The sequence below is a fragment of the Montipora capricornis genome, chromosome 5, assembly GCF_036669925.1.
Source record: "Montipora capricornis isolate CH-2021 chromosome 5, ASM3666992v2, whole genome shotgun sequence".
Taxonomy (NCBI): domain Eukaryota; kingdom Metazoa; phylum Cnidaria; class Anthozoa; order Scleractinia; family Acroporidae; genus Montipora; species Montipora capricornis.
In genome coordinates, this window is record NC_090887.1 from 3999884 (window position 1) to 4009893 (window position 10010).

At 38.8% G+C, this 10010-nt stretch overlaps 1 protein-coding gene across 1 annotated transcript in view; it reads right to left on the reverse strand.

Moving 5' to 3' along the window:
* Positions 1-3199: 3199 nt before the first annotated feature.
* LOC138049172 (uncharacterized) overlaps positions 3200-10010 on the reverse strand; it is a 10207-nt gene continuing 3396 nt past the window's right edge. The window contains exon 2 of the mRNA XM_068895346.1: positions 3200-7446. Coding sequence (XP_068751447.1) covers positions 6104-7432 — 1329 coding nt within the window. The 5' untranslated portion in view covers positions 7433-7446 and the 3' untranslated portion in view covers positions 3200-6103. The remainder of the gene's footprint in view (positions 7447-10010) is intronic.

Here is a 10010-nt window from a genome sequence, read left to right on the forward strand (position 1 = left end):
AGCTGAAAGTCTAAAATCCGAAAATTATAGGGATCAAAACTTACCTTTTCGAAAATTTCAGCCAGAAAAAAGGCTCTCGAAAATTCTAGGTGACCTTTTTAGGCTAAAAATCCATTAAAAATGGGCAATTATATCATCTTTTTGATGTTCGAAAATCCTAGGACAGGCAGGCAAGCAAGAAATTTTACAACAAATGTTCCGAAAATTCTAGATCGCAAATCGTCTTCCGAACAGACATTTTCCGAAAATTGACGTTGGGTGCCCCTGAGACGTTAAGTGCTTTGTTATATATTAAGACTTAATATTTTTCCTTCAACAATCGCAGCAAAACATCCGGAGCGGGCAACAACTGCGGAATTGTATCCCGGTCGGGATACATGTGGATTTGATCAGGAACACATGAACAAGAATCAACCAATCAAAGTGTTCGTTTTGCTGAGTGAAACTCTTGGTATATAACGATATTACTATGGCCACAGGCAAATGGCGAAATTGGAAGTCAAAATCGCAGTATCCTGAAACATAAAGACAAGGGAACAGGAATGGCGCAGTGGTGAGAGCACTCGCCTCCCACTAATGTGGCCCTGGTTCGATTCCCAGACTTGGCTTCTCATGTGGGTTGAGGGTCTGCTCTGAGAGGTTTTTCTCCGGGTTCTCGGTTCGCGCCTCAAAAACCAAGTTAAAATTTGACGTGAGTCGATTTGATTTGAGCAACAGACCCAATTTTATTATCCGTCAGTTACAGAAATGACGTAACCAGATTGACAATAAAGTGTGGTAGATTACTATATGAGCAGGCCAAGTTTGACCGTATCTGGTACGAACTCCTTTAGTAATAACCCCCACAATGGATTTTCTTGCTCTATATAGTCTATCTAGCAATTTAAATTTCTGAATAAGTGTGTAACCAGAATTTACTTTAACTAATGGTTTCAAAATGGTTTGAACAGATACAAGAAACCATTAATAATTCACGAGCGTAGCTGCCTATCAAAACACCGAGAAAACGTCACGTGTATGAGCTTTATATCGCGATAAAACACTCCTAAGGCATAGCTCGTTTTTCTTGTCCGCTAATATTCTCCTCTCACAATTTGAACCATTGTTCTGAGTCTAGGGGGGCACGCTTTTTGTGGATTTTTTTTTTAAGTCGGTCAAAAAACTTGCAGCACGTGTTTTATCGCCTCGTGTTTTTAAACCCAGATAAAACACTGCTGCTCGTTTTTCAAACATTACATAACAGGACGTGTCACCTTGTCTGAGCGAGTGATTACTACATCATTGCCCTTTCTAAGTTGGTTTATTTTGCTTTTAGTAACTCTTACAGTTAAGTGAGCGCTACAAAATGTTACATCCTTAATTTATTGGTTTGCGATGTCACTGAACCGAATTAAACCCTGCATATCATAACAAAAAAACTGCAACAATTTGTTTCTTAAAATAAAAGTACTGGTGTGGAATTCAGAAAGAAATATACTCCTCATGTGCAAGAGATCCCAACGAGGTGTTACAACTGCAAGCATTTGTTACCTAGACCCTTGTTGGATATACAGTATTTTAATCTGTCCAATTTATGTACACTGCAATGAACCAAGAGAAAATAAGGACGTATATTACCATTTATGAGGTACCCTTTCCTTTTTTTAGCAAATCAATGAGTATTTTGCATGACTCTTATTAACCTCGTTCCCAGAACCTCTCCCTTGGCTTCTGGGCTAGATGCCAAGGAAGGGCGAGGTCCTGGGAACGAGGTTTGACTCTTATGACAGCTTTGGCCATGATCCCCACCCCTTGATGATGCTTCCGTACCTATTTGATAAATCCAACTAAAAATGCAAATCAGACAACAGTACGTCTTGAAAAAGAAATCGACCTGTCAACGCTTTCTAAAACTTACGTTTTACACTAGTTCCTTCAGTCAACCCTTTCCAGAATTTAGGAAGAAGTTTTTCCCGCTAAAAGTATCATGTTTTCCCTGACGTTGAGATAGCTTTGTTTTGATTTGTTTTACAACAGTGGGCGTGTTGAGTCTCCCAAGGAAGATTGGCTTTTACAGCACTAAGCGTGCTGCATCTCCCAAGGGAGACTGGCTTTTACAACAGTGGGCGTGCTGAATCTCCCATACTTGGCCTAGGAATCAACCTTTCCCGAGTAGATTTATTTCCTGATTTATTTGATAGAACGCCTTCCTTAGAAGACTCAGCGTGCCCACTGCTGTAACAGCCAATCTCCCTTGGGAGATTCACCACGCCCATTGTTGCAAAAGCCAATTTTCTTTGGGAGATAGATGCTCTCCTTGATGAGCTTCTGGTCATACAAGAGATTTATTAAAAATGAAAAAAAAAACAGAAGTATAAGCAAAATCAATGCAGCGCTTTAATGCTCCTAACACCCTTTCGCTTTATTCATAGTCGTATAAGTATGATTGCTCCAAGAGAGGTCCTTTTGAAATATAGACACCAACTGGTCTTTAACACTGTCTGTATCTCTTGGGATTCCCCCAGAGTTGGATTTGGTTTGTTAGTAATTTATCTTGTGAGTGTGTTATCCGTGTTCTCCTTCTCGTTCCCAGAGCTGCGATCCTTTTGGCCAGCGCCGCGGTTCCGCGGCTGCCATGCTAACACGCTCAATGCGCAAAGCCTTATTCAAGTCCGCTTGAAGAAGTTGGGTGTCTTTTTGTTGGATCAACTATTCTTTTCATAAAATTATTAGGATAGTACGCGTACTCTCATTGGTCAATAGCTGTGTTTAGATGGGAGTATGTAAACACGGCTGTGATATCACCCGAATTTTGATTGGTTATGTGTTAACCGACGCGCGTTTTGAGTGGCTGGTAGAAAATATGAGCGTGTATCAAGAAAATCTGTTTCAACCAAGAAGTAAAAAGAAGAACCAGCATTTTCCTTCATTTGTCGAATTATTTTTGAGAAATATTTTATAAAAGCAACAAAGGACCTTTTTCCGTGTTTACATAGCCTCATCTAAACACTCGGGGAGCTGGGAGAATTCTCCCAATTCCCCCTCGTGTTTAGATGAGGCTATGTGAACACGGAAAAAGTCCTCTATTGCTTAATTACAACAGGGGAACTGTATTCATCGTTAAGAAAAAGTCCAGGGGTGTGAGACCAGAAACTCCTATTATATGGACATCTCTGATCTTTTATAGGCGTGACCCGAAAAAACTGCCAGAGTATCTTAACCCAGTAACAAACTGCATTTATTTTTAATTAAACTTTATAAAAAATTACAGGCTATTATTGAATCAAATCGTACTCTAAAGCTATAGTTATTCTCGCCCTATAACTTTGGCTATGAGGCGATAAAAGTGCAAAAAGTTTCCACCCTTTTGACAATAATTATTAAGAGTCCCCATCAAACTGAATAGGAGTCTATTGCTGTGGCGACCTCTATGGCTACAAATACTTTGTCCACTGAAGTACTTAAGGAGTGTTCCTGACTTCTAACTTAAAGGCTAACATATTTAACGTTAAAATCACTTCATACTATTCTATCACAGCACAATTACAATAGTTTAGATACTTAATACAACTACCTCAGTTTTCAGTACATGCTACAAGATGGTTACTGGATTTAGTTGCAATTATTAATCAGTCGTAATACATGGTTCAACAACGTTGGCGGAATTGTAGAAATATTTTAACCTCAATCTGGTTTGACATTTTCATCTCCAAGTTTAGGCATTTCCGTTGCGAGCAAATGTAGCAAACCTTCTTCAAAGTTACGTAAGGGATCACAAGCAACACGTTGCTGCGAAAGGGCTGCAAAGTACCTCCGCTTAGAGTTACTTGTTGTATCCTGTATAATTTTAATCAATTGTTTCTAATCCTTTTCAATGAACTTCCCGAGGTAATTGGTCCAAATTTAGCTGCCATTTGCATATATACGACAATACCTTCAACATTATCTCATATGTACTCTTTACACCACTAGTGATCGAGAAAAATTTCTATAACGATTTGAAAAACTATCTATGTGGTGCTAATGCTGTAAAGACTATGTCGGCACGTGCACTCCTTATTTCTGGTAAAAAGCTGCAGTCACAGCTACTGAAGTAACAATGATCTTGTAAAGGTTAGCATCCAGCAAGTCTCATCTTATATAAGTTACTTAGCCTAACGTTGGACAGCAGTAAGATGTCATTTAGGGACCATATTTCTAAGGAAGGGGTCAGGTAGCCGTGTCGCCATGTTATCTTTTTAATACCTATGTCACAAAACCAAAGGCCGCTCAATGTCACCGTCCCTTTTTTTTTTTTACAAAACGAAAATTTCGCTGTCACTACGAAGTTTCTAAAGAAAGTAGTTTACTGTCGATTTGGAAAGGATTAAACTAGGAATAGCGACCAAAAGAGATACCAAATGAATTTAACGTTTCGTTTACGAATTAAAATGATGGAAGAGTCGAAGCTCAAGTTGATCCAATGTATATGATCTTTTTCTGCATATTTGCATATAGCATTACGTTTAAGTCAGTTAGAGTAGTACGGTTTCACAAACGTGCACGAAAACTGCTTTGTGTCTTTTAGCAACCATTTTTCTCCGCATAAGCGGCTATAAGTCTTGGTACGGGAATGAACTACTTTTTCAACCTCTTCGGAACACTAGTAACGTTCAAGGAAGATAGCGTTGCCAAGTGGCCGAGAAACCGCACTGTATGTTTTTTAGGTCTTTGAAGGAAAATGATATTATCGCTGTCGTTTGTAACGTTCATAGTGTCGCTGTCACGTTTGAGCTGCTCATTCCAGTAAGAAAGTCTCGCGTCGCCAATTTTCATGCTCATGTCGTTTTCACTCCTTAGAAGGCATCACTAATGTCAAAGCTCACCCAAAGAATCTTTTTTCTTAGGAAAATTAAGAAATATTTTTTCAAAAACATAACAAAGGAACGCGTGCTTACCGCTATCCCCTCATGAGGCCTGTTGTAACCGTGTCGAGCAACAATGCCAGCTACAATCCTAATGGTATAACCAAGCTTCAAGGAATGCCGCCCAAGTGACATTCAGAACTGATATGTACTCTAGAACAATTAAAAACCTCAATCGACTACAAAAGATCCTTCTTAGGATGAAATTAAAATCAGTAAGTTTATTCTAATTCGTCAAAGAGCTTAATTGCTGATGCCCACCTTATATCAGAAATATGATTGAAACAAATAACTCTGCTCGTGAAAGGGAGATAAGGCATAGTGATCCAATTCAGTATGTCCCAAATTCAAACAGGTTAAAGATGGAGCTAACTCTTTGGAAAATTTGGTGTAACATTTTGGGGCAGTGTCCCACATGATATTAACTTAAGATCTTCTTATTTGAGGAAGTAAGTACCTAAGGAACACTACATTAACTCTTATGCTGGCATTGATAATTTTGAAGTGATTATATAATTAGTTTCGATACTTATTGTCTTCGCAAGCCATAATGTTTTTGTAGTGTTAATTAATTTGTATCCACGTGATGAGACGGCCATGTTGGTGTACAAAACAATAGAAAATGGCCCCACAAGTTTTGCATAACAAATGACTCAAAATCCCAAAAGATATTTTACTGCATTGTTCGGTACACCAATATGGCCGCCGTGACGTCATAGGCAAACCATCAATACGTGAACTTATTATATACTCAACAAAATATCGCGTTTCTTATTAATCAATGCCGAATTCAGAAATTGGAAACAAAGCAATGGAATGATTTTGAATAGTATACAACAAATAAGAAATCGTATGAGCTTTCTAGTGCATTTCGTGATGTATGGTTACTCGTGATGTCTCTAAAGTTTTCAAATTGCACTCACCTACGTGCAATTTTGAGAACTTTCAAAACAGCACTCGTGCTCATAAAGTACAACGAAATGCACTCTCGTTCATATCGATTTCCTATACTTAAGTGTATTTATGTCTTATGTTATCCATTACAATGATCAATGATTTGTGTATGTTTCATTAAATTTTAGTTTCGTTAGTTTTTTTTTTAGGATTTGAACTTTCTGTTCAGTGTTATCCCCATCAAAGGATTATGCGATTCAAACGCATAAAAATCTTCGTTGAAGTTTCAAAATGGCACAAGAAGAAGTTATCAAGCTGTGTCTGATTTAAGACTGGGATGGTCTTTTTCCTAGTTTCAGATTTTTTCCAGCAGCGTGTATCTTACCAGACAGCTCATCTTGGAAATTTGCCGCAGTTGGTGGTAGCATCTTGACATCAGTTGTTCCGACCTTCACCGTTTCACTGAATTCAGATGGAACCGCAACTGTTGCCATCTGTTTCCAGTTGATTGACTTTCCGCATCCAAATTGTGGTCTAGAACTTCTCTCAGATTTCACGGTCTTGTGGCTGACCTTGGTGATGCGAAGACGACCATCAAGCCATCTAAATGAGAAGGTGCCCAGTTGTGCGTATGATGGGTCCCTGAGGTCGTTGACATTGTTGGGTCGATTTCCACAGGTTGTATCGCCTTCACAACCTTCCACCTTGGTCCAAATGAGACCACAGTGTGGACATTTGCGCAATTCAGATACTCCATGCTCACTCTGGTATCCGAGACATTCCGTTCGGATATCGTAGAGAACCATGCGAAGTTGATTCACCATGTTAGCAACGTGACCAGCTTCATTGGCTGCACCATCACCTTCAAATGTAAAGTTGTTGGTCTTGGACATCCTTTTCTGGGCTTCAACGATCTCATCTGTCATGTAAGCCTGGAACTCAAAAACAAGGTCAACCAAATCCTTACCACTGAATGCTTTTCTTTCCTCATCAAAAGCCCTCTTTTTGTCTGAAAACTTTTTAACTTCATCGCTGGTGGACTTTAGAATCTTTCGATGGTTGTTGTGGATTTTGAAAAGCTTAAAAAAGTTTTCACCATTCACTGTCAAGTTATACTTCTGAGTGCAAGTCTTTAGTATACTTTTCTTTAGCGTCTCTCGGTTTGTGTTAATCCAAGAAAAGACAACGGTATCGATACCAAGCTCATTATCTATTATAGGTGTGAAGTCCTTTTCTGTCCAGTCCACCATATCCATATGCGTGACGAGAACCCCAACCACGTCCATAGGCAGCTGCAGAAAACGATCTGCATACTTGCGAGCATTGTCCACCACAGAATCAATGCGAGTCTCAGCTTTAACAACAATGAATATTCTCGAGACAGGTGCAAAATTGAGTGCGCTGGCAATCTCAACGTTGTGCTCCAATTTCTCTTTCAACGCGTTGCTGCCTGGTGTGTCGGCCACGATCAGGCTGCCGTCGGGGGCCCAGAAAACATCAGAGGTCCTCGTAAAACTCTCGGTCGCATCTGAACTCCTGCCTTTTTCTCCCGTCAGTTTTTCTAATATAGTGGACTTACCAGTTCCAACATCACCCAGAAGGACGATATAGGGTGGATTTAGGAAGTTCCTAAGCGCTGAATAAAGCCGTGCCATGACAATCAATGCACCTGAAAGCAGAGAAAATTCCAAACGATACAGATAAAAGGTTACATTATTCTTGACAGTGGCGTGACAATGATGATAATAACAACGATAAACAATTTCAAATAGTACAGAGCATTGCCATAAGATTGGTGTTATCATTTCTTAACAAACGATCATGTCATTTCTATTTTTAGATACAAGTAGATGTGGAAAATTGATGTGGAAAAGTTTTCAATATTTCAGTTTTTACCCCGCGCCAGGCCTTAGGCCGAGGGAAGAATCCGTCCGCTGACTTTCTGTAAAACTCACTTCCACCGTATATTTTCGGAGGGGCAAACTACAAAACTTTGATTTCTTATATCTTCTACTTTGAGCGTCTAGAAAATATCGCAGGTTGCGGTGCCAAGAATGACTTTTGCGCCCTACGGAATTCCAGGAAACAAGCTGAAACGTCTCTGTTTAATGTGAAAAAGTTACCTTACAAAATAAACTACAATCAGCCGTTCTTGCAAAGTATGAGTACAATTTCTTGCACTACTCATTTAAAGTTATACTTCTTCTTTCCTACTATATATTACTTCAATTAAAAATAAAATTTGATCTTAACAAAAGTTTTAATGACTCTGAGCACATTTCTCTTTTGCCATTGTCGTGTAACTTGTCTTTCAAATTCTAGTATATTAATAGGTTTCTTCTCTAAGCATTTGCAAGCATAAATATACTGTTTTAAACCTACGATGAAAAGGTGTAGTCCGTGTCTGAGGGAGGTGCTAATTTGCGTTATATGACAGGTATCATTAAAATTTATTTGTTTGTTAGAGAGGGCAATACTGATATGATTAGTTTTACTAAAGCATGATATAAATTGCGAGTAAAATGATGCTGTTGTAGAACAGTAAGAAGGTATGTCCTATGGAGTCCGGGCGAAGGCGTAGAGTGCATGCTTCACCAGGCACAAGTCATAATTTGAAGAGCTCTTTTTTGTCACTGTTATTCTATGCCGTAGCCTAAAAGAGAGTTTCTTAGTTTATTATCCTTAGTGTATTGATATATAGAGGAAAAGTGTTTTTTTCCAATCTGTAAAACTATCAGGGAATTTGCTTTTCCATTTCTTAATACCACTCGGCTCGGTAATGCAGTTGTCATTAAAGAATTTATATTAATTTCTGCAATGCATTTTATCAAGAGAGTATGAAGGTAAGAGAGATAATCCCTCATATTGGCCCTATTCCCATCGTAATCCCTCTTAAATTATTTTTAGATCTCCTGCGAGATCCGGTATTCCCACGAGGGTTAACTGATAGCCAATCAAATCTCCCCATTTTTACCAATGTTGACAGCTGAGCGCAATGATTCGCGTCGTTCGCGAAAATGGGGACAGATGATTGGCTATCAGTTAACCCTCGTGGGAATACCGGATCTCGCAGGAGATCCAGAAATAACCTAAGAGGGATTACAATGGGAATAGGGGCAATATGAGAGATTACCTCTCTTACCTTCATACTCTCTTGATTTTAGTTAAATCTAAGCAGGAAATCTCGGGAGATATTTTAGTTGCCCTTAACACTTCGTGTGAGGGTACAGTCGAACCTCTCCTTACGGACACGTCTCTAATACGGACAGTTCACTTGGTCCCGAGAAAATGCCCATACATTCTTTGTAAAAATAACCTCTATAATACGGACCCTCTATAATACGGACAACGGACACGAAATCTCGGCCCCAGAGAGAAAATTCATAAAAAACTTAATCTCTTTATTACGGACACTCCAATGATGACAGTTCTTATTCAATACGATTTCCTGTTTGTCGTTACATATCATTAAGTGTAATCAATTGTTTCATTGTTCATACGATAACGGTATCATTTGTTTTCAATCAGTAAAAATTATATATCGACATGTCATTGCCATTTATCATCAAGATTTCTTATTTTTTGAAGACTCTCCAGTTGCTGCTTTCCTTTTTCTCCCTCTTTCCTTCCCGTCATTGAATCAAATTTGGCTGATGAGTTATGCAAGATTATTTCAAAAGCTCAGTCCTTGTATGTCAAAAAACGACTAGCGAATGCTGTTCAGAAGAACATCACAGACTTCTTTAACGCAAAATGACTCAATAACAAAGAACTTTCATTAAATACTCTACTGTATGTTAGTGTTCGCTACACTTGTTACTGTTCTGTTATGTTACTGCTCGGAAACTGTATTATAGTTTGCCATATGTTTTTGGAATTGTACAGCTTGTATTGTAACGATTTGTGCTGTCCATTATGCACCTCAAAGACTTGTTTGGGCCAGTTTTGATTTAAAGAACACTTAATACCATCAATGGAGCCTTTGAAGTGACGTAATATTCATGACCTCTATACAACGGACACCTCTCTAATACGGACACTTTACTCTGTCCCTTCGGTGTCCGTATTAGAGAGGTTCGACTGTACTTCAAATGTGAATGCCTTCTTTTTTAAGTCCGACGAGATAGCGGAAATTAATTGAAAGTAGTGAAGGTAGTTTACTTTGAACTGAAACCCGTTTTGGATTTCTTCAATTGTTAAAAAGTTTCCACTCGCATTTAAGGTATCTTGTGC